At 40.5% G+C, this 25589-nt stretch overlaps 1 protein-coding gene across 5 annotated transcripts in view; it reads right to left on the reverse strand.

Moving 5' to 3' along the window:
• The window catches only part of CDK6 (cyclin dependent kinase 6), a 229049-nt gene that overhangs the window by 46041 nt on the left and 157419 nt on the right, over positions 1-25589 (reverse strand). For all 5 annotated transcript variants that reach the window (XM_060157039.1, XM_060157040.1, XM_060157041.1 and 2 more), the window contains exon 5: positions 21394-21503. In XM_060157039.1, the coding sequence (XP_060013022.1) occupies positions 21394-21503 (110 nt within the window). The remainder of the gene's footprint in view (positions 1-21393; positions 21504-25589) is intronic.

Consider the following 25589-nt stretch of genomic DNA (forward strand, 5'->3'; position numbering starts at 1 on the left):
CCAGATTGTGAGGCTGCGGGGTCAGATAGATATGTGGCCTGGCGCTGAGCAGTCACAGTGCCGTGTACCCAGAGAGGACAGCAGCCGGGCACAGCCCTCTCTGTAACAGCTGGGCCACCTGTCTGTGAGGGAAGACAAATCCCATTTCATGAGGCTTGGCATGGAAAGTAGGTTGTCCACCCCTATGTCCAAAAGCACTTGAGTGGTGGAAGGAAAAGAGGAGAACAGGGCAGACCCCAAGTGTGGATGTAAAAATGGATCTTTTCGGGGGTGGACCTCTTTGGTTAATCTGGTTTGGATTCGAGGTTGTTTTTACCCAGCTCTCAACAATCTTAAGCTGTATTTCCCAGGCTTTTAAGATAATTCTCCTACCGAAGTAATGCAATGCCAAAGAAATGGTATCATGGGGCTTTGCCTTTTCCTGCTTTTTAAAGGCCATCAAAACCATCATTCCCTAACATACCCACACAGGAAAAAAGATGAGGCTTATCTTCTTGTTAAGCTATTGTGTTACCAGCATTTCAGTGGCACAAGAAAGATAAGTTAAAGGCTTGCAAAATAAGGTCTGATCCAAGCCTCACCTGATACACAGTTTCTATCTTGCTGAATGCACACGATAATGAGATTTCAAACTCTTTAGAAACCGTGGTTGCTCATGGTTTTAGAAGTGAGCTTGTATAACACAGGGAGAGCTGATTACTTTGCAGTGAAGCCACCGGCACAAACAGGATTTCCTAAAGAGGTCTTAGGGCAAGGAAGCTTCATTCTCACTTTGACTCTGCCATCTGGGCAGCCCTGCCGCTCCTCCCCTACTGTAAACAGGCAGTTAGAAGGGACCAGGGAACACCCCTGCCTATTGTTCCTTGCTCTTCTCACTTCCCTTTCATCTCTGGTAATAGCTGGAATTTATGAGTATACTGGATGACCTTCCAAGGTTTTCCTTCAGAGTTTATTTACTTCATGGATCCTCCTTAGAAGGGCTCTGTCTTTTGGCCCCCCTCATCCCGGCTGTATTTGCCCAAAGGTGTGGCTTCCTCGTTACGCACAGTTAAACTGAATGGAAAAGGAGACATAAAGGCTGCGTGCAGTTCTTATAGCTCAATGGTGACTGTGCACAAAAGACACTATTTCCCATTGGACACCTACCACTCCAGCCAGGGCTCACTTTTCCAAGAATACACTGCTATTTCTGTGGCTTGCCTAATGAAGTTCTTGTTAAAGATCCAATCTAAGAACTCCAAAATCCAGCTCAGAGCTAACTTCATGAAGTCTCTAGTATTCTAGTCCAGTTCAGAATAATATCGAACTCTTCCAAGCTCTTGCGGGTATTTAAATCTGTACCACGTAGCTCAGCACTCACATATGCCAAAATTCTAACGCTGCTTGCTTACTATTATCAATATTACGTGCTAACACATCAAGTCCATTCTTCTTATTTGCTCATATAGACTCTAACCTCTTTGAGGTCCTGGCCACAGATCTTGGCATGTATAAGTGAGACGCGATCTTTCACTTCTTTGCTGTCTCCCACAGTGCCCAGAAGAATCTTACCCACCTAGCTTTTCAAAGGATATTTGAAAAACCATCCGAGTCCCTGGTTTCAGTAAGTTTCATTTCCTTGTGATGCAAGTGGGTTAAGTGGAAACATTAGAATTACCCAAAGAAACAATGCTAGGACTAGTATCTATTTAATATGCTTACATCATTCCAATTAGCAAAATGATGTAACATCTCTAAATTAAAATTTAAGTGTTTTCTGGGAATATTAAAAAAACAAACTTCACTGAAGAAAAAATTTGAGATTGTGTGACTAGGAAGAAATATGGCAAAACTGTTTTGAGGAAGGCATGGACTAAATAATGCTTTTGGCCCATTTTATGCCAAGCTACTCAGAATGATAGGCTCTGAGCTAGATAGGCTGTAACATTGTTCATTCATTCATTATTTATCTACTCGGTGCCCACTTTATGCCGTGCTCTGTTAGATATTAGGTATACGGTGGTGAGCAAAATAGAGATGGTCCAGAGTTTCATGAGTGATGGGACAAATAGGTTTTAAACCAGGAAGTATAATAAATATGTAGCTACTGTTATTGCAGTGAGTAATAAAGTACCCTGTGTCTCTAACCCAAGAGTCTTGTGCTTTTTGCCACCATCCATGAAACTGTGGCAGGCTAATTTGTTAGCTTGCAATAGTGTAAAATCTCAGATCCTTCACAGTTCTTGGTGTCAGTCAACTGACAGACTGACGAATGAGGACTTTTTAGTTTAGAAAGGAAAACACCAAGAAGGGGATAAGGCTGAAGTCTACAAAATCAGTAAGAGGAAACTTTGTTGTGTCCACTCATCTTGAATATCAGACCAAGGAAGCAATCCTTAACATTTGGGAGAGGTAAATTTAGAACGAAAGAAAGGAATTTCTTCACAGAGAGGGTACTAACTTTATAGAAGTTACCATCTCAATAAGCAGTGCTGGCTAAAAATACAAACTTTTTTTAAAAAAAGGGCCTCACTTAAATTTATGGATGACAGACCTGGATTGCCCAATTCAATACACATTTGATGACTCCATCTTTGCCAAGTGGAGGATCGTGTCCTACAATGAGATCTTCATTATTCTGTCTCAAAGAAGGACTATTGGGAAAGGTCATGAATCTGACCTAGTAAGGCCGTTTTTAATCTACAAAATAAGAATTAGACTCTCCCTTGCTTTAGTATAATTTGGATATACATACATAGATACATATGTACTTGGGATCTGGAACGATAAAATCTCCCTTAGAACAAGCTACAATGCATAAAAATCTTAATTTTTAAATATTAAATAATCTTGGTAAAATATGCTTATATTTTAGGGCAGTTGTTTCCCAAACTGGATGTGTAGAACACTTTTGGAAAATTCTAAGAGGCATATCTTGAAAAATATGTCCCATGGTCAAATATGTTTGGGGAGCAATGCACTATATATCCTTGGGCATTCAAAATTCACATTAATAACAAGGGCTCTGATAAGTCCTGAGTAAGGAAACTAAACCTAGCATTTCCAAAGTTATTTTAATATTATTCTACCAGACCACAGCATGCCTGCTATCTCATCTTATGAAACATCATTCCATAAAATGGCAGATAGAGAATGCTCTTTTAAGGTGTTAACAAATGAAGATTTATCTGGTAAGGAATATACAGCTATAATGCCACATTATCTATAAAGCCCCACTAATCTGAAGTGGAAAATGACAGTAAGCAGGGACAGAAAGGGATGCCAGGTAACTAACTGGATTTCCTGGTTTGGCCAGCTGATACAGGATGGGTAGGTCATCCTCAGTTGGGGGATCCTTGGGCTCAGCTGTTTCTTGTATCCCAGGAGTCAGAAAGACCCAATTTCAGGAATGTTTCCATGTTTCAGGAATATGGCAAGCATAACAATCATAATTATAGCTAACATTTATTGCTGACAATCAATGTGCCAGGTGCTATTTTGAGCACTTTACATTAAATTCTCACAATATACTATTATTATACTTACTATTTTCACAGAAAAGGAAACTGAGGCACAGGGAAGTTAAGTAACTGGCCCAAGAGTACACAGCTAGTCAGTGAAAGAGCTGGGATTTAAGCCCAGGCAGTCTGGCTCCAGAGTGTCAATACTTATGCTCTGCTACCTTTGGAATTACAGCATATATTAGCAAACTTCCATATGACCAGTGTAATCCATATCACAAAGCAACTCACTGACCTTCAAGTCAAGTTGAAGCCTTATGTAAATAGCCTTAAAATAACACCCAGAACTGCGCTAACACATCTTGAAAAGCTTGTCAAAGTTTTACAGTTGTACCAGAAGAAATAAAATACAAATGGGACAGCATGGACCTATTGTCAAAACAATCTCCCCTTTGCATAATTTCTTCTTCTCCTCACCAACTTCTTACTACAAATATGAAAACAAACAAAAAACAAACAAAAACCTACAAATATACTCACCCTCTTTGAATCACAGGACCGTGCAAGGCCACTTTGTTAAAATAGTCTCTAAAAAACTTTTCTTACAAAAAGTGATATATGTGTTTTCCCCCCAGAGGCCCAATCCTTTGTATACTTTTAGTTGAGTGCTGAGCACAGAATCCCTCTGGGCCCTCTTGGCCTTCAGAACTGGTGCTGTTCACTGTGTAGACATTCCCAGCCAGAAAGCTCTTCCCCAGCCATTCTGAATCGTGTGCTCTGCAGTGTTTACTGTTTCTTCCATCACATCCTGTAGGGTTTTTGTTTCTGTTGTGTTGCTATTATTTTATATGTTGGCGTGTTCGTCTTCTACTGCTGCTGCAACAAATTATCACAAATTTGGTGGCTTAAAACAACACCCATGATTCATCTCACAGTTCTGTAGATCAAACGTCCAGGTATGGCTTGGCTCACTGGTTCTCTGTTTAGTCTTACAAAGCGGAAGTCAAGGCGTTGGCAGGCCTGTGTTCCATTCTGGAGATTCAGATCTGCTTCTCGTCTCATTTGGGTTGTTGGCTGAGTCCAGTTCCATGTGGTTGTTTTACGGAGGTTCCCATTTTCTCACTGGCTGTCAGTGGGGCCACCCTTAGCTCCCAGAGGTCTCTCTCCGGTTCTAATGGGCCCCTATATTTCAGAGGCTGCAACAGTGGGTCAAATCCTTCTCACACTTGGAATCTCTGTGACTTCCCCTTCTGTCCCATCTCTTTTGCCTCCAGCCTGAGAAAGTTATCTCTTTTAAAGAGCTCATGAACAGAAACAGACTCACAGACTTAGAAAACAAACTTAAGGTTACCAAAAGGGAAAGGTGGGGGAGGGATAAATTAGGAGGTTGGGTTTAACATTTATACACTACTATATATAAAATAGATAATCAACAAGGACCTACTGTTTGGCACAGGGAACTCTACTCAATACTCTGTTATAACCTATATAGGAAAAGAATAGATATATGTATAACTAAATCACTTTGCTGTACACCTGAAACTAACACAAGATTGTAAATCAACTAAACTCCAATATACAATAAAAATTTTAGGGGCTTCCCTGGTGGCGCAGTGGTTGAGAGTCCGCCTGCCGATGCAGGGGACATGGGTTCGTGCCCCGGTCTGGCAAGATCCCACATGCCGCGGAGCGGCTGGGCCCATGAGCCATGGCCACTGAGCCTGCGCGTCCGGAGCCTGTGCTCCGCAACGGGAGAGGCCACAACAGTGAGAGGCCCGCATACCGCAAAAAAATAAAATAAAAAATTTTAAAAAGACCTCACGTGATTAGACTGGGCCCACCCAGATAACCCAGAATAATCTATTTTAAGGTTCATAACCTTAATTATAGCTGCAAAATCCCTTTTGCTATTGTAACAAAACAAATTAGGGGCATGTTTAGACATATTTAGGGGCCATTCTGGGTACCACTTTTGGTGAACATTTCTGTGCCAAGATGGCCAAAGGGTGAATGATAATGCTAAACACCTGCCTCAAAAAAACAAAAAACTAAACCAAACAAAGCAAAGGAAGAATTTCACAGTGAGATGTTAAGTTCCTAGTTTTAACCCATTTCCAGAAGCCTTTAAGGCCTGGGAAACAGGATAAAAATCAGCAGCTGGTTGGGAACTGGTGGAAGGTCTTTGATATAATGGGAGAAAAATGATCTCCCATATATCAGCAAATGGTAGCTGGAGGAAACGACTGACAGAACAGAGGATGACTTCCGGGGATTTAAGAGAATATAGGAGTTACTGCAAATGGATATTCCTAGGAAAGCATCTCCACAGCCTGAGGTAATATTAAAATTTTTTAAAAAAAACATGAAAGGGCTGGAGCAGGATTCTGGATAACCCTGGTATGTCAGCCAGTAACCCTTCAGTTGGATCCCAGGGAAGCCCTGGGGATCTGGGGAGAGAGGCAGGGGCATGTAGGGAACTGGGGGTACTCTGGGCTGTGGATCTTTTAGCAATGGTAAAACTGGAAGCATGTCAATATTTTAACAACGAGTAATGGATGCCGTAATATTAACAACACAGTGACATCAAGTGACATGAATAACATGCGTGCTAACACTCTCACTTCTAGGAAAACAACAGCACACACTTTCATATTTCAACCATCTTCATAAACTGTATATAGATACATGGTTATTTACTAAGCAATTCCACCAATGTTGAACATTTTGATCAATTCAGTTTTTTTTGTATTAATATAGATCATCTTTAAATAGAAAAAATGCAGTGTTATGGGAAAATGTAAGAAATTACATTAAAAGAAATATATTGCTCACTTGAAAGTTTAACCAAATTTGCCTTTTGCATCATTTCCTCAATTCTCCTAAGTGTCAATTCTGCTCTTTGTGCCTCCTAAGGGGACTGTAATCTGGCTACTCCATTTTCCGTCTTTATAATTGTTTCTTATTCCATTCATCTCCCTTCCTATTTTCATCTTTAGTCTTTTCCTTTGACCTACTCCTCTCTATTTTTTAAAGGCCTTTAGAAACCGTTTCTTTGTAGTCATAGGTGGGCTAAAATGAAACATAATTTTAGTCCCATTTAATTAGACTTTTAAATCTGATGGGACACTGCCTGAAGCTTTTTCAGGGGAATTTCTGAAGTCCAATTACGGGGCTATTCTCATAATAAGGACTATTAATTTATAATGAAATTGTCTGCTTTTAAGCTTCATCCAGATGCTGTTGTTAAAACTATACTAGCCCGACCACATTCCTATGGGGTCATTAGTATGGCCAGTACAAACAGGTGAAGGCTGCTGAAGCCAGGTTCTCAGAACTTCTGTGAAGAGCTGGGTGCCTATAGGCAGTCCCTCAGGGAATCTCACCAGCCCATTCATACTGTGGTCACCCATTCTATTTTTTTTTTTAATTTTACTGAAATACAGTTGATTTACAATGCTGTGTTAATTTCTGCTGTAGAGCAAAGTGACTCAGTTATACATACATATTCTTTTTCATATTCTTTTCCATTATGGTTTGTCACAGGATATTGAATACAGTTCCCTGTGCTATATTATACAGTAGGACCTTGTTGTTTACCCATCCTATATATAATAGATTACACCTACTACTTCCAAACTCCCAATCTTTCCCTCCCCCATCCCCCCTGGGTAACCACAAGTCTATCCTCTATGTCTGTGAGTCTGTTTCTGTTTTGTAGATTTGTTCATTTGTGTCATAGTTTAGATTCCATACATAAGTGATATCATACGGTATTGTCTTTCTCTTTCTGACTTACTTTGCTTATTAGTATAATAATCTCTAGGTCCATCCATGTTGCTGCAAATGGCATTATTTCATTCTTTTCAGTGGCTGAGTAATATTCCAATGTATATATATACACCACATCTTCTTTATCCGTTCATCTGTCGATGGACATTTAGGTTGTTTCCATGTCTTGGCTATAGTGAATAGTGCTGCTGTGAACACAGGGGTGCATGTATCTTTTCCAATCATGGTTTTCTTTGGGTATATGCTCAGGAGTGGGATTGCTAGATCATATGGCAACTCTATTTTTAGTTTTTTGAGGAACCACCATACTGTTTTCCATAGTGGCTATACCAATTTACATCCTGTGGTCACCCATTCTTTTTTTTTAACATCTTTATTGAGTATAATTACTTTACAATGGTGTGTTAGTTTCTGCTGTATAACAAAGTGAATCAGCTATACATATACATACATCCCCATATCTCCTCCCTCTTGCATCTCCCTCCCACCCTCCCTATCCCACCCCTCTAGGTGGACACAAAAGACCGAGCTGATCTCCCTGTGCTATGTGGTCACCCATTCTTGATGTGCTAATTCTGATACCCCTCTCAGTCAACTCAAGTATTCCCAAGTGGTATTTAATAAACAAACAGTAACTGAATCCTTACATATTGGAACCTTTGTGTTGCCTTCACACATTTAGGACAAGTCACTTGAGAAGAAAGTTCTTGGGTCATAGACTTTCCCCCACAAATTTAGATATTTCTCTGTTCTCCTCTGGCTTTTAGTCAAATAAAAGAGAAGTCTGAGGCCAGCCTGATTTTCCCTCTTTTTTGTATAGCTTTCAAATACATTTATTTGGCCTTCATAGGCTTTTTTCTTTCTCCATGCAATTTTAACATTTCCCAGGATGTGCTTTATGTTGGTCTCAAGTGGATTCCATGGGTCGCCTCCCCAGTATCCACCTTCTCCTTTCTCCTTGTAACAGACCCTGATGTTCTTCAGACCACCATCTATCTGATCAGCAAATTCCACTTTTCTGGTATCAGTCCCTGGCTTAAGTGCAGGCATATGTTATAAACAGTCCTGAGGATGAATTTCAGCACACCTGTTTGGAACTCTGGTAGAAAAGGATGTGTTCACTGTCCAAGTGTCCTGCTGCAAAACCTGGAACTACCATACCACTTTGCCATGAGGGAAGACAGTCTTCAAAGATGCCACCACACAGAAAAGAGTCTCAAAGAAATGGAGCTGCAGCTTCTAGATTAAGCCAACCCTGAAGCTCACCTACCTCTGGAATCACCGTTTATGTAAGCTAACAAATTTCTTACTCTTTAGCTTATCTAAATTGAGTTCTCTGTACCCACAGCCCTGAGCATCCCAAACTACTGGTATCTCTTCTGCAATGATTTTCTCCAAAATATCGTGAGACCTTTTAATCCACATACTCAAGTCATGTCTTAGTCAATGTTCTGATTACTGCATTTCACGAAATGCAGTAATCAAAAACATAGACTAAGACCGTTGATTTCTTATGCCAGATTCCATTCTCTATTCTTCATATTTGTCCTTTTCTCACCATTTAAAACCTTTTGTTCTTTTCGTCAGCATTTTGTGAGAACTTCTCAATACTGTCTTTACATCAAGGATTCCATTTTCTATAGTATTAATTCTACTTTTTACTCCCTCCTCTCAGATTTCAATTGTGCCACTGTACTTGATTTCATTTTAATTTCACATCTTATGTATCTCCCTTTCCATCTCAGTTTACTGTTTTTACATTTCAGAATGTTCGGTTCTTGTTGCCTTTTGTTTCTCTTTTATGTATTTTTATTGAAGTACAGTTGATTTACAATGTTGTGTTAGTTTCAGGTGTACAGCAAAGTGATTCAGTAATTTATACATATATATGCATATATATATTCTTTTTCAGATTCTTTTTTGTTATAGGTTATTATAAGATATTGAATATAGTTCCGTGTGCTATACAGTAGGTCCTTATTGTTTATCTATCAATACTTGCTTGTGTGGTAGTATTTTTTCAAAAGTCACAAGAATTTTATTCTTTTAGTTTTTCTCATTCTTCTAAGAGGGATAATCTACCCAGACAAACAATGTATAGTCAACAAAATGTAGACATTACTTTGACTCGTTCTGTAAACATTTAACGGTCTCTGAGTAGCTCTTAGATCAATTTTAATATCTCACATGTTTCACCTAATACTGCTCTCATGTCTCTGTCTCCATCTACTAAATATCTTATTCTCGTCACCTCCCCTGATCCCTTTTTGCACATAAGGTTTTCTGGTATTTGTACTCATACCCGAGAGAGAAAGAGATATCATACTGATGGCAGAGGGGAGTCAATACCACTGTGGAGATCTCAACAGGATCAGTGGTGGGAACAGCTGACCATTTTTTGAACTGTAATCAACCTTGTGTTTCTCAAAAAGGGAATGAGGGAGGAAAAGAAAGGTCTAACTATTTCCAGGTACACATAACATAACCTGAGTCACCAAATGGGCTTTAAAATCTAGTTCTGGCTAAATGGAAATTCTTCCAAATAACTTTGATAATTATTTCATTGCCAGTCTTAATTTTGAGTGCTGGATGTTTTTGTCTTTTTAGTAAGAAACAGAGAGGGGCAATAGGTATCATTTTAAACTAAAAGCTCCTAATACTTTTAATGAGCTCTGATTGAGGGCTCACAGATGCAACACAAGAAGAAACTGTTCATATGCAATGTATAAAAAAGGTATCAGTTTACATAAAAATGAGAAATGTCTATGTATTTCAGTTCAGTACCACTTTTAATTGGGGCTGTATCCCATTTAACTGAGTGCCTTTGAAATTAACTCTATTGTATGCTGATATCTGGAGAATTCAATATGACTCTCTGACCGACAAAACGGACATAGCATTTGGTTTCCAAGTTACTTCTTACTATTGAAATATTAGTAGGTAAAATTATTTCCAATTAAACAGTGGGACATTATAGCACAAACACATTTGACAGGCTCCTGAGGCCTAACTTCCAAAGTTTTGGATCTTCTCCCAGATCTGGAGAGTGTCCAGCAAAGTCTAATTGTGCCAGTGATAAGAGAAGAGCTGGTAGCATCCAATTCAGCTCATAGTAAAATCTAATTTCCACCAGAAGCCTTTGAATTGTCCCTTGCAATATTTCAGTTTGTGAGTAAATACAGCCCACGTGTCTGTAGCTGTCTCTGGAACACTTTTTTTCTCATATTAAGAGTCTGTAAAATGTTTATAAGAAAACAAGAAGATTCAGAAGTACATTTCTCAGATTATTGGTTTTATAAAAGTGTGCGCACACATATACACACACACACATGCACACACACTCCTAAGTAGCCAACAGCTCTTCAGCCTATCTCTGAGTAAATCTGGATCCCTGCAAATTTAATTTATCTAGCAAAACTGGAGCAGTTAATCAGAAACTCAATACTACCACGTATTATCAGAGAAGGTATATATGGGAGGCCATGTTGAATGCTCTGTATTTTCCACAGTTAAACTGGGAGAAAGAGGGGAAAGAATGACAGAGGGAGAGTGGAGGGGAGAAAGGGAGGAGGGACAGAAGAGGAGGAGAGAACTATGGAGGAGGGGTAGAGGAGAAAAGAAGATGAAAGGAGAAAAAGAAAGAAAACTAGGTAGGGCTTCCCCGGGGACGCAGTGGTTAAGCATCCGCCTGCCAATGCAGGGAACACGGGTTCGAGCCCTGGTCAGGGAAGATCCCACAAGCCGCAGAGCAACTAAGCCCGTGCATCACAGCTAGTGAGCCTGCACTCTAGAGCCTGCGAGCCACAGCTACTGAAGCCCGAGCGCCTAGAGGCCATTCTCCGCAACAAGAGGAGCCACTGCAATGAGAAGTCCACGCACCCCAACGAAGAGTAGCCCCTGCTTGCTGCAACTGGAGAAAGCCTGCGCACAGCGATGAAGACCCAACGCAGCCAAAAAAAAAAAAAAAATTTATGAAAGAAAAAAAGAGAACTAGGTAATATCTTTGATTTTTATGAGAAAATACCCAATGCTTCTCAGTTAAGCCAAGTATGGGTCTTATCAGACATTAACTCCTCCAGCCACCATAGCAAGGCCAGATGGGAGGCAGAAACGCAGTGCAAAACAAGGCAGCATGGGTATCAGACAGACACAGACCCCATAGCAGTGGCCACATGGGACTGCCAAAAGATTGTCACTACAACCTATCACTACAGGACAAGACCAAGTAGAATCTTTTGTCACACCATACCACTTATTGTAACTTAGCACCTTAGTACCATTCTGTGGAAAATTATTTAGGCATACAATGAAATCTCATAAAATTTACATTTATCTGAAATACCTTGTACTATTCACTGTATCTATTGTCTTGTCCAGTAAATTTGCATGATCATTATAAAGCAACAAATGTAATGTTACGTCATGCTTTGAAGGCATTACTAAGGCTGGACTCAACTCAGATCAGAGGTCCAAGCGCCAGCTAAAATAATTTTGTGCAGGCCTGGTACTTTTTATTTTGTAGGGCTGGGAAGTAACTCATGTTTATGAGAGCCAGGGACAATGATGAGAAGTCTGCCTTTGACTGAGTAAAGACTAGACTGGTAAGAACTGTCTTTCGATGTATAAAATAGCTACTTTGTCTGCCAGTGTTTTATGATTAAAAAATGGGTGGCTTCTTGACTCAAATCAAATATTTGTTATCCAAATCAACGGTTGAAAGATGTGACCAGCAAGACTTAAGACTTTCTGACTAAGGCAGAACTGAGACTATTAGTCTGATTCTTTTCCTATTTCAAGAACCGGGCTGATGCAAGGGTTTCCAGAGTTATTCCAATGAGTAGACCCAGAAGGCAAAATCTGAAGTAAAGATGAATAGGTCTGGTGACTAAGATGACTAAGGAAGAAGAGAGGACCCATGCTCTACATCCTGCCTGGAAGGGAGAGCAAAACTCAATATACATTACTCTCCACATGCTGTCTGTGCACTGGAAAAAACTAGCCCAAAAAACTGCCTGGGAATTTATCTTAAGATAATTTTTTTTTAACTGACAAAATGAGGTTGATTCCTTTCCTATCGTACACAACTGATAAAAAGGAAACCCACAGTTAATTTTACAGTTGAAAAAGGTCTCTTATGCTTCAAACCAACTTAACAGCAGCTTTTATAATTACCATGGTCACTTAGGTTTTCCTCTGGATAATATTTTTAAAAAGGGGTAACAGAGGTAGGAGGAAGCCAAGGCTTACGTAAGAGGCCTTGTCTTGTTTTATTTTTGACAATATTTCTTCATCTTTGAGAATCTCAATACTATTTCCCACCTTAAGGTAAAAACAGAGTTTACTTGAAGCTTGCTGGAGGGCAATTTGGTTTAGCTAGCAGAATTTTAAATAGGCATGTTATCTGACCCTATAATTTCACTTCTGGAATTTACCATACAGAAATACTTGGACAAATGTTCCACAAAATAAGCACAAGGATATTACTGCAATATTGTTTGTAATAAGACCAAAAACAACCAACCAACCAACCCCTAAATGTCCATCAATGGGAAATTAAACTATGAAATAAATGAGCTGACAATTATGCAGTTTCAAAATGAGTTTGATTGCTATGAACTGACATAATATATCATGACAAAATAAAGTGAATAAGGCAACGTACAGAAGAGTACGGTGTATAGTATTAGCCCATTTCTGTGAGAGAAACTGACAGATGTGTGCATGTGTGTATGTATTTGTAAACACACACTTTTGAATTTGCAATAAAGGAGATCTGGAAATATATCCAGGGGGTTATCTTTGGGAAGTGGATTTTGGTGGGAGTGTAGGAAAGACAATTTCAGTTCTTATATTTCTGTGCCATTTGGCATTTCTGCTACCAGCGTACTTTACTTTGTGGTTAAAAAAAATTTTTTTTTTTAAATAAAGCTACCTGGTATCTACATCTCCTAAGTTGCTCCTTCCCGCAACAATTCCTGTTTCTGAAAGTGGCTGTGGAGTGAGAGATCGCTGAGACTGAGGCTCCAGGTGAGAGCACATTTTTTTTTTTTTTTGCGGTAGGCGGGCCTCTCACTGTTGTGGCCTCTCCCGTTGCGGAGCACAGGCTCCGGACGCGCAGGCTCAGTGGCCATGGCTCACGGGACCAGCCGCTCTGCGGCATGTGGGATCTTCCTGGGCGGGGCACGAACCCGTGTCCCCTGAATCGGCAGGCGGACTCTCAACCACTGCGCCACCAGGGAAGCCCAGGTGCAAGCATTTTTAAAGAGGACATGTTGGGGAAGATCTGCCAGTGCTGATAAACACTGTATTTGCAGGTTGGCACCCAAGCGTCACCGATTCAGGGACAAAGGCCAGGCAGCTGCATCAACATCGGCTCTATTGGTTTTACATCAAGGACCCCAACTTTTATAGCCTCCACCCAAACTAGAAAAGATGACATCATAGGAGATAGAAGACTGAGAACAACGTAGGAGATAGAAGACTGAGAAATCGATGAGCCTAGGGTAGAAGGGCAGTGACTCATTCTCTCTCCCCTTCCCAAAAAACGGCGAGTTGTCTGTTTCTTCTTTATCTTTTTATTTGATGGTTTAGACCTGTGGTGTCCAATATAGTTCACGTGCCTACTGAGCACTTGAAATGCAACTAGTCCGAATTGAGATGTGCTGTCAGCATAAAATACACACTGGAGTTTAAGAATTTAGTATTGAAAAAGAATACTTCTTTCAATATTTCATATTTTTATATTTATTCCATGTTGAAATAGTAATATTTTGGATATACTGTGTTAAAATATGCTATTAAAATTAATTTTACTTGCTTCTTTTTGCCTCTTTTAATGACTGCTAGAGAATTTAAAGTGACATGGTTCACATTCTGTTTTCTATTGGACAGATCTGGTTTAGACTTTCATAGACATTCCACATGGAATATCTATATATTTAAATGTGTAAAGAAAGGAACAGTAGGGTAGAGAGGGAGGCATGTACACACATGCACACCCCGCCCCCCCGCCAACTGTTACGCTGCAACCCTGTATAACTTCATGCCTGCCTAGCTTCCTAGGGTAGTTCATTACAGTTCACTGTTCCTGTCATAGGTCATACAGCTCTGCTGTATGTGGGATCCTGGGGCAAGTCACTTGGGAGGATTAAACTGAATAATGTATGTCAGATCCTCAGGACCATGACAAGGATGTGTAATAACCTCTGTCAGCAAGGGTTAGCTGTGCTTGACATGATAAGAGTTCCAGAAATGACCAAGCCACAGTTCTACCCCAAAGCACAGAATATTAGAGTTGGAGTGAAACTTGGACATTATCTACTCCCATGTTTTAAAATCCTTTTAAATCTCAGAAGCCCAGTATATGAAAAAGATGAAATCAAGTTGCTCTGAACAAAGCTGAGTGTGGGAACAAGAAGGGCTGGGCACTCCTGGACTATATAGAGGCAGGAATATGAGGTCTCTGTGAAGCAGTCTGAATGCCATGGATGTGGTGTCTTATCCCGGCCTCTCCACTTTACAGATAAAGACACTAAGCTCCAGAGGTCGAGGGCTTGCCTTCAGTCACAGAGCTGGCAGAGGCAGGGCTGGAACGGACTCAGGTATCTGGTTCCTCAGAAAGAACGTGCTCTGCATCCATAATGACTGCAGCTGTGTGGACAACGTGTGCACGCAGACGGAATGTGGCTGAGAAAAGCACTGCTGGACAGGTGCACACAAAATATGGTGGGGGGAGTGGTGGGGCCGGAGCGGGGGCAGGTCTGTTCCCTGAAGAGACAGCTTCTAGGTTTAGCTTTGGAAGATGAGGGAGGGCAGGTGGGCACCCAGAATAAAAGAAGCGCAAGGGTTCTAAGGAAGAAAACCTTAAGGCAAGTTTTTGGAAAAGGGTGACAATAGAAAGATTAATTTATCGGAACTCCACAAATAGGAAACAGGAAAACAGGTTGGCAGGCAGACTCTGGGTGCCAAATCGGAGTGGCAAAGGGCTGCGAAGCTGGAAGCCTGCAGAGCTGCCTTGACAGGGAAAGACCTGGCCTGATGGTGGCTTCTCAGTATACTCCATGAAAACAAATTCATGATAAAGTAAGATACACATCAAGAATAAGAAAAAATCAGCATTGATTACATTAAAAGGGAGTACTCATTTGTTCTTACTTAGAACTACCCTGTGTGCATTATTCAAAAAGATCTTTTCCTCGGTACCATCTTGGGTATTTCCTCACTCAAGAAAACGCCTCTTTGGAGTTCTTCCCATTTGGTTGGTTCTCTAAAGAAAAAAAGAGGTCCAAGAAAACATCCAAGAAAAGACAAGAAACCTGAAGGTCCGGTGAGTGCCCTGGTTTCCACACGCGTGTTCTGATCTAACCTAAGGTGATGCGTTTCCTCTCACAGACTAGGGCTTGCCTGCTGGTGTCTTGGTGTTCAGGGCATCTGGTCAAGGGCCTCATTTCCCTGATGTCACTAAGGAAAGCGCTCAAATATGGGGAACACCAACACAGTAACCAGTAGGACAGTTGGCAAGGCACTCAGTGACATTTTAAAGATATTTGCTCACAGACCACTGAGCCACAAAGGACAGTTTCCCTGTCAGTTTGTCAGCTACTGGGGGTTTAATTCATAGAAACCAATGACGGCAAGCCTAGAGAGGCCACCATCCAAGGGGGAGTATAACTATGAAGCCTTGTTTGTTTCCTTCGAACAGTGACTGTATGTTCTTCTTGGTGGCATTTGGCATTTCTTAGCTAGGGATCAGTAGAGCTGGCAACTCAAAACTTCTAAGAATTACTATCTGTTTACCACAATCTCCATATTCAAAGAATTAGTAGCATGTTTTATTTTTTAAATGTGCGTTTTCTTTTTATGACTTTGCTGTCACTTGGAAAACCCCATAACTTTCAAACCACACCGACAATAGTTCTGACCAGGACTACAAGGCAACGGACAGATACCTGGAGAGTTAACGTTTGTGAGTCTATTTTGCCATGAAGTTAAAAATCAGTTGGTATCATCCATCTGTCCATCCCTCCCTCCATCTCATCCTAATCTTCAAGCTGGGTAGTTGTCTACTGACCAAATTCATAGCAATGTTTTTTAGTATTAAAATATAACTCAAGGGCTTTCCTGGTGGCGCAGTGGTTAAGAATCCGCCTACCAATGCAGGGGACACAGGTTCGAGCCCTGGTCCGGGAAAATCCCACATGCCGTGGAGCAACTAAGCCTGTGCGCCACAACTACTGAGCCTGCGAGCCACAAGTACTGAGCCTGCGTGCCACAAGTACTGAGCCTGCGTGCCACAAGTACTGAAGCCCGCGCGCCTAGAGCCCGTGCTCTGCCACAAGAGAAGCCATCGCAATGAGAAGCCTGCGCACTGCAACAAAGAGTAACCCCGCTCACCACAACCAGAGAAAGCCCACACGCAGCAACAAAGACCCAACACAGCCAAAAATAAAATAAATAAATTTATATATATATATATAAGTCAATGTGGAGTAAAGATGGATCACCCATTGATGAAGAGTTAAAGGAGGAAGATAAAAGATCCAACAACTCTTATCTACTTTCGTAGAACGCTACTGAAGGTCAGTGTGGCAATTATTAAACCCAGAAAATAATGACAGATGGTATTTAAAGTCTCTGGCTCTTTGTCAACCATCTGCCCTAAGATTCTTTTTCCTGAGTTCATATTTGCTAGGTATCACATTTTAGAATAAAAGGCATGCAGTTCTTTACAATATCACAGAAATTGGTCAGCCTTTCCACTATAGGAAAGGCTAGAAATCAAAGCTATTAGATGTGTGGTTTGCTTCTTGACCTCCCTAAAATATTGTTGCTGCTACGTTGTAATAATGCATGAAACATTCTAGAAAAAAATATGGTACCTAATAAAACCACAGCCAGGTTAGAAACATGGCAGAGTGGGAAAATCAAAGGTTAGAGAGTCAGGTAGACTTAGGTTCAAATTTGGCTCTGCCATTTAAGAGCTGTATGCCTATGGACAAGTTATTTATACTCCTTGTGGAAGACTTTGGTTTATCATCTAGAAACAGGAAAACAGTCCTCAGAATGTGGGTTTAGTGAGATAATAGATGTGAAGTGCCCAGCCCTGGGTCTGTCACATGACAGACAACTGTTAACTCCCTTTGCTTCTTTTTTTCTCCCTAGATTAGGGAGGATGGTGAGCCTTGCTGATGCATAAATGGTTATTCCTCAATGTTCTTATATAAACAACTAGGATACGACCTCTGGAGAAGGTTAATCCTGACTTCTAGTCTTCCATTGAGAAATCTCTTTCCTCTGTGGAGACAAGCTTCTCATTATACCCATTCATAGAAACCTACACTTCACAGCATTTACCCCAGCTCTGGTTAATTGACTAATTGCAAATGCAATGCCTCTCTTCTGCACTAGGGTGTAAATTATCCCTCTAGAAAAGGACCTTGCATATAGTAGCCACTCAGTAAAGTTATCTGTAGAATGAATGAAACATCTGTTTCCAACATGTGACACACACCTGGGTGATATGGGAGATGATTTCAGGGGCTGAACATGGACTAAATTGTTTAATTTTAAGGGTTATGTATGAATTTTAGTGTATGTTAGACAAATAACTGGTTAATCAATTCTGTGATTTTATATATTTTTGCTTAAGATGAGGTTAAATAAAAAGTTAATTAATTTAAGATAGTAAAGAAATTAAGTAAGTATAGTTATCATGAAAATGGCAAAAACCATGAAGGTGTTAAAAGATGACACAATTTGGGAACACTGCCATAGCAACAAGGAGGAACCCTGAGTGGACGCGTACCAGGACTCCCTGATTTAGGGTCAGCCTAAGGCAATGAGGGAGTCTGCTTCCAGAATCCACGGCTTGTGAGTTCTCAGCTGGACACTGCAACAGGTGGGTCAGCACTGAATCAGGAGTTAAGCTGGAAGCAGGTGAAGCCGGTGGCTGGACCCCTGAACTCAGCTGGCATAAGTGAGAAGGCTTCACATTCAGATATCTGGGTGTTATCATAGGAAATACCAAACGTGAACTGAGCAGGAACAAGGGTCAGATCCCATGGTTGTTTTCAAGGTCACATCCCAACCGGCAGGAACTACCTAAGAGACAGAGCACCCGCCCCAGGAAGGGTGGCAGGCCCAGATGGATCCATTGTCCTTCAGCCTTAAAGGCACACGCGCCTGGATTCTGATATTGCTTCCCGCTCCCGGCAATTATTTCTCAATTTACTATCTCCGTGCAAGGCTCCAAGAGAGGGGTACTTTCTTTTGTGCACATTTGAAGAGCCAATGGGTCTCTACCCAACATCTCACTTTCCCAGAAAAGTGAAGCAGACTTGCTGCTGTTGTCAAAGGAGTCTCTCTCTGAGCCTCCAATACTGAGTCTCCCTTCTGAGACCCAATGCTGGCCTGAAGAGATGGGTATTCCTGTCATCCTGGATTGGAACATAGAATGGACTTTACCCTAGAAAAAAATGTTGTAAATAGAAAATAGGTTTTGATAAATAATGTTCTGTATATGTTCCAGGTTATACAGGATTCTCTGCAAGCTAGACTGGGACCAGATTACCAACTATACTACCACTTCCGTGGGAGGATGTTTTAATGCTATAAAATGAAAATTTGGGCTGCAATTGTTCCATAAGGGCTGACTACCTATACTTAAAAATAAAGTATATCCCTTACTAGAGAACACTTTAACACTACATATCTTAAATTTCATCTTTCTTTTAACATCTTCCAGAAGAAGATTGTTTTTATCGTCAATGATGGCTGGTAGTCAAGTTTTGTACTATTGAAAAATAACTGATCATTCTTCCCCCATAACAAAAGAAGGACCCAATCTTTACATTTGAGGACAATCCTAGACGCATCAAAGTAATTCCAATAAATACTTCTCTAATCAGCTCTCAGCTGCACCAATTTATTCATGGGATGAACTGAAATGACTGTCCCAACTCCCACACTGCAATATCGACAGTAAATTATTCCTGGTTCTGACAATAAGCCTTTAACCCCAAATTTTCCACACTTGCCTGATGAAAAGAATTACATGATACACGTTTAAAAACAAGAATGCCAGGACTTACCTGGTGGCGCAGTGGTTAAAGAATCCGCCTGCCAATGCAGGGGACATGGGTTCGAGCCCTGGTCCAGGAAGATGCCACATGCCGCGGAGCAATTAAGCCCGTGCGCCACAACTACTGAGCCTGTGCTCTAGAGCCCTCGAGCCACAACTACTGAGCCCGCATGCCACAACTACTGAAGCCTGCGTGCCTGGAGCCGTGCTCCACAACAAGAGAGGCCACCGCAGTGAGAAGCCTGCGCACCACAACGAAGAGTAGCCTCTGCTCGCCGCAACTAGAGAGAACCCGTGTGCAGCAACGAAGACTCAATGCAGCCAAATAAATAAATAAATAAAATATTTTTAAAAATGTTAAAAAAACCAAAACAAACAAGAACGTCAGGCCTCAGTCCAATAATGAATCAGAATTTCAAGAGAGAGGTCTGGGAATTGCACATTTAACGACTGACCATTCCTGCTGATTCTCTCATCCAAACTCAGTGGTTCTTACCCTGGAGGATGAATTAGGATCACCTGGAGGGCTTGTGAAAACAAAGGTTGCTGGGCCCCAGCCCAAGCGCTTCTGATCTAGTCGGTCTGGGGTGAGGCCCAAGAATTTGCACTTCCAAAAAAGGTCACCTTTTTGGATACTGCTGGTCCAAGAACCACACTTCCAAAACCACTTATTTAGCCTATTTGGCAAACATTGCAGCTGAATTCAATATCTTTTTTTTTTCTTCCCTCCTTGGTAGAAAAACACCACCAGAGTCACAAGACTTCCTCTGGAGTAATACCCCTCATACTTTCTAGCTGTTTGATGTTAGACAAATAAATTTACCACTGCATCTCAGTTATCTCTTATCGTGAGGAATAAAAAGGTAACACAAGGAAAAGAGGTTTGGTCCTGTAATTGGCACACAATAGGCCTGCATTAAACATCTGTGTACTTTGATCACCTTGCCATGATCCCCCTCTGTGAGCTACAGATGAATCTGCTGAGGTCTAGAATAGTTCCCCAAATTTGTTACATGCACAAAACTTCATTTGGTTAAAACAAACAAACAAAGAGACAGACAAGCAAGAAATGGCTGACCACCTCTTTTTCTTGTGAGCTAGCACGTAACTACGTTTTGAATATAACATGTCCAGTGGGAAAATATTCAACTTCCCAACTCACATTTTCCCATGGAAATAAAAATAGAAGACAAAGAGAGATTAGATTATGATTAGGCTCTCTGTTTAATTTTGACCAGGCTGAATTTAGTACCCAGGTCTGGATTATTTTCCTGGCAGATCTTTATTATATTGTTTGGCTATTTCTTATGACCTGAAAATCAAACAAATGAACCACAGACTTGCAGACTCAGAGGGGCCCTGGAGGTCATCTAGCCCACCCACCCATTCTAGGAATGCCACTGAAAACATCTACAGTGTGTAGTGGTCCAGTCTCTTCTTGGACACCCATTGAGAAAGCACTATTTTCATGAACCCTGATCTTCTCTTCAGATAACTCTAATCATTAGATTTTTTTTTACCTTTGAGCAAAAATCTTTATTTCTGTAATTTTAATATCTTTGGTTCTGCTCTCTATAGTGCCTGAATATGTCTAACCTCTCCTCTTCATGACAGCATTTAAAGTATTCTGAAATGGCGCAGACATCTTTCTTGCCTCTGCCTTTTCAGTCTAAACATTTTGTTTTTTCAACCCACCATCAAAATTTCCATATACTTAACAGCCCTGGTCCTCTTCTTGTGGAAAAGTCCACCTTGAGGATGTTTCCTCACACAAAAAAACCATAACGCGCTTCATGTTTGCCACATCCTCTCATCGCCAACAAAAACAAAATAAATTGTATGAACACTGGAGTGTTCCCTTCCAAACAGAGTTTCCAAGAGCCGGAAGCTACAACCACACCCAACTACATTGTAAGGACTGAGAAGGCAGTTTCAGGACATGCTTGGAAGTGGGAGCCGCAGGCAGGTGGAGCTGGATACCATGTTCCTACTTGAAACAGGGATGCTAGGCTGCCACTTAAATTATCCAAGACCCGAAACGTTTCTTTCCAAGGGAGACAGAGTGAAACAAAAGGTATTTCTTACTTTCTACGAAACATTTCTGCAAATATGCAACCAACACTCCAGAGGTCCACAGGGGTGGCGTAGCTGGACTGAAGCAAGACTTCTGGAGCTCTGTACCACAGCGTGACGACCTGCAACGGCAAACGGAGTGGAGAGTTACTGAGGGGGACGGTTGTTTGCTTGACTCCTCACCCTGGGTGGTTTAATGCCAAGACTCAGCTCGGAAAGAACTCCTCAAATCACATGGGGGACACAGACAGAAGCAATAAGTAACCAGGACTCATCACTGACAGGCCAGGAAATTACATCACCCCCACCACCTGGGTTCTCACCTCGGACTCTGGGTGTCTTATTAGTATGATAAAATAACTGAGTTTCAGAAAGCAAAAGCAAAGACTTAAACAAACCCTTACCTTAAAACAATTATTTCTTTCTTAAGGGGCTTTAAAAAACAATACATGGAAAACAGATGATGGCAACGATTGCAGCTCAATTCCCACGTCAGCAATTTGGGGAAATTGGAAGATTATTCCAGTGGCTGCTGGATGGTGACCTTGAAGTCTACAAAGCACCCGAACAAGTCAAAACTACTCTTATCGTGAGACTGTGGGGAATCAAAATAAAGCCCCCTTCAATGCCACTCTTTCCAGAAAACAAAACATGAAGAAGAACTTGAGAGAGAATGTATAACCCAATTGTTTATACCATGTGTAAAAAGTCATCCAGAGGAAGAGATTCCAGTATGGGAAGAACCCCATTTAATACTGAGCACTGTATAATAATAGATAAAACAAACACAACCATATCATTAAGGCTCCACATTTATAAGAGTATATAGGGGTTCAAATGCCTCTTTTTTGTGGGGAGCAGAAATTCTATGGATGTCTGAAATGAAGGTATATAAAGGAATTCAATACATAAATCTATTACATAAGCATTTTATATTATTCAGATTCCTTTTATCATTACTTATTGTCTTACTTAATTGTACTTTCACTGATGTCTAAATTTCCTGAAATTGTTTATGTACTTTGATGCTATAGTACTTAGTGCCTAAAGACTGCAGTAGCAATTCTCAAAAAAAAATGGTTGCCATCAATTTCCTTCTTTCCTTATATGCACACTCCTCTCATCAAGGATTGGAGTTTAGTTCACTTTCCATTGAATCTGAGTTGGCCTTAGTGACTTGCTTGACCAACAGAATATGGTGGAAGTAACATCTGAGACTACCAAAGCTATAGGTCATAGGAAGTCTGCTTGCCTGGGCCTTTTTGAATGCTTGCTCTTGAGATGCTTCCTCTTGGAACCCAGCTGCTATGAGAAGCCCACAAAGATGTTCCAACTGACAGCCCCAGCTGAGCTCTCAGCTGAAAGGCCATGTGAGTTAGCCATTTTGGACATTCCATCCTGACTGGTCCCCCAGGTGACTGTGCCCCTGCCAATGTCACATGGAGCAGAAGAACTGCCCAGTTGAGTCCCGTCAACTCACAGGATTGTGTGAGTGATCATAAAGTACCTCCATATCCTTCCCGCACGAGACCACACTACTGGCTCTCAACCCTGACTATACATCAGAATCATCCATGGGGCTTTTAGAAAAACACATGTGTCTGGGCCCTTATCTTGCCCCTAACTGAATTAGATCTCCATGGGTGGGTCCACTGAAATTCTTCTTCTTCTTTTCTTCTTCTTCTTCTTTTTTTTTTTTTGTTTAAACTTCTTTAGGTAACCCTAACCCTTGGCTAGGTTTGAGAACCACTCAATTATACAAACTTATCCTCCAGTTCCTGCCTCCATGCTTTTGTTGACACTGTTCTAGTTTGGGAAGCTCTACTTTCTCCTTCACAGGCTGAAATTCTGCTTACCCTGCAAAGCTCAGTTTTGACATCATCACCTCCCTGAACCAACTGCCACCTAAAAATCATACTTTGTAAAATAGTTCATAATATGGGTCCTTCCAGAGGGCATGGACCCAATTTCATCCATCATTATGCCTGTAAATGCCCATCATAATACTGCACACATAACAACTGTGTTTTAACAAATACCAAATTGATGATTTTAAGGCAATCATTCCTAGAAGATAAGTGGGCAAAATTCAATTACCAGTCAACCCCCAAAAAGAAGATACTCACTACTTTTGTTAAGAAGAGTGTCCAATTCTGGGCGCTAGTTTTTAGTTAAATAATTTATTTCTGCTTTACCAATATTTCTAGCTGGTGGAACATTTCCCTATTTCTCTAATACACTGTATACCAAAGTGCAGGGGCAAACTGTCCATAAAGTTCCACTCCAGTGGTTTACAGACATACACAGATATTGTGAGATCACATACTTATCTTCTCACTTCAGTTCGAAATAAAGTCTAACATCATATGAGATGAAAAGTTTAATCCAAATACAGCATTATTTTAAGCTGTTCTAAAGAGTCTGTGATTTCTGATTGATTACCCTTTCTAAAACACTTTAGGGGGCTTCCCTGGTGGCGCAGTGGTTGAGAGTCCGCCTGCTGATGCAGGGGACACGGGTTCGTGCCCCGGTCCGGGAAGACCCCACATGCTGCGGAGCGGCTGGGCCCGTGAGCCGTGGCCGCTGAGCCTGCGCGTCCGGAGCCTGTGCTCCACAATGGGAGAGGCCACAACAGTGAGAGGCCCGCGTATCGCAAAAAACAAAACAAACAAACAAACAAACAAACACTTTAGGTAGCACTCTCTTCATTTTCAGTACTTTAATCAGTGATACTTACTATGATCATCAAATAGATGTTTAGACAACAAAAATAATAAGAAAAATATTGATATATTAAAGAAGTTTCCTTCTATTCCTTTTAAAATTTAGTGACCACTCAAAATGGGTAACAGATTTTTATCAAATGCTTTTTTTTTTTGCGGTACGCGGGCCTCTCACTGTTGTGGCCTCTCCCGCTGCGGAGCACAGGCTCCGGACGCGCAGGCCCAGCGGCCATGGCCCACGGGCCCAGCTGCTCTGCGGCATACGGGATCCTCCCAGACCGGGGCACGAACCCACCTCCCCTGCATTGGCAGGCGGACTCTCAACCACTGCGCCACCAGGGAAGCCCCTCAAATGCTTTTTAAAATGTCTATTAATAATGACCATTTGATCACTCTTTTATTCTATTAATGATATATTAATTACATTAATAGATTTCCCAATATTGTACCACCCTTCCCTTCTTGGAATAAATCATTCCTAATCATGGTTTATTATTCTTTTACTAGATCTTTGGATTCTATTTGTTAATGTTTATTTTAGGACATAAACTTATACTGATGAATGAGACTGATCTATAGTTTTTTTGTGTGTAATTTTTCAGGTTTGTATTAAGGATATGCAGACTTTCCATCCTTTTCTATATTCTGAAATATTATAAATGACATAATAATCAGTCCTTTGAAAGGACTCATAAAACCATCTGGATCTGGATCTTTTCTAGCATTATGTCTTTAACAATCTCGTGAATTTCTTATTGGTAGTCTGTTCAGGTTTCAACTACTTTTTGAGTCAATTCTGGTAATAATAAGGAATTTCCCAATGAAACTCTTTAATCTAGATTTTAAAATGTATTGGCTTAAATTTGTACACAGTATTTCTTGTAATTATTTTAATCTCATCTATTTTCTTGGTTTTCTGAGAAAGAAAAAATATTTCTCTTTATATCAATCAGGTTTGTCAGGAGTTTAGCTATATTATTTATTTAAAAGAAACTGACTTCAAGATTTATTTCTATTTTGGGAGGATTGTTTTATTTAATAATTTGTTGACGTCTACTTTTATCTTTTTAAATCCCCCCCTCTTAGTTTCTTTGTTTTTTTAAATTTATTTCTGAGTTGAAACTTGGGTATTTTATTATTTTAGTTTTGGTTAATGATAGAACATTTAGTTATATATTATTAAATAAACCGTCCACATTTTTGTTCAGCTTTAAATAATATGTAATTTACCTTTAATTTTCTCTTTAATCCAAGAATAAACTAATTTGAAGAATTATTTAGAAAAGAGTTTTAAAATTTCCATATGATCAGATTATTTATGGTTAACTGTTAGCTGCTGTATTTCTAGTCTTATTTCATCATAGCCAGAGAACGTAACCTGTAGAATTTTTCTTTTTTTTAAAGAAGATTTATTTATTATTTATTTTATTTTTGGCTGCGTTGAGTCTTAGTTGCGGCATGAGGGATCTTCATTGAGGCATGTGG

Source organism: Lagenorhynchus albirostris, chromosome 8 (genome assembly GCF_949774975.1).
Source record: "Lagenorhynchus albirostris chromosome 8, mLagAlb1.1, whole genome shotgun sequence".
Taxonomy (NCBI): domain Eukaryota; kingdom Metazoa; phylum Chordata; class Mammalia; order Artiodactyla; family Delphinidae; genus Lagenorhynchus; species Lagenorhynchus albirostris.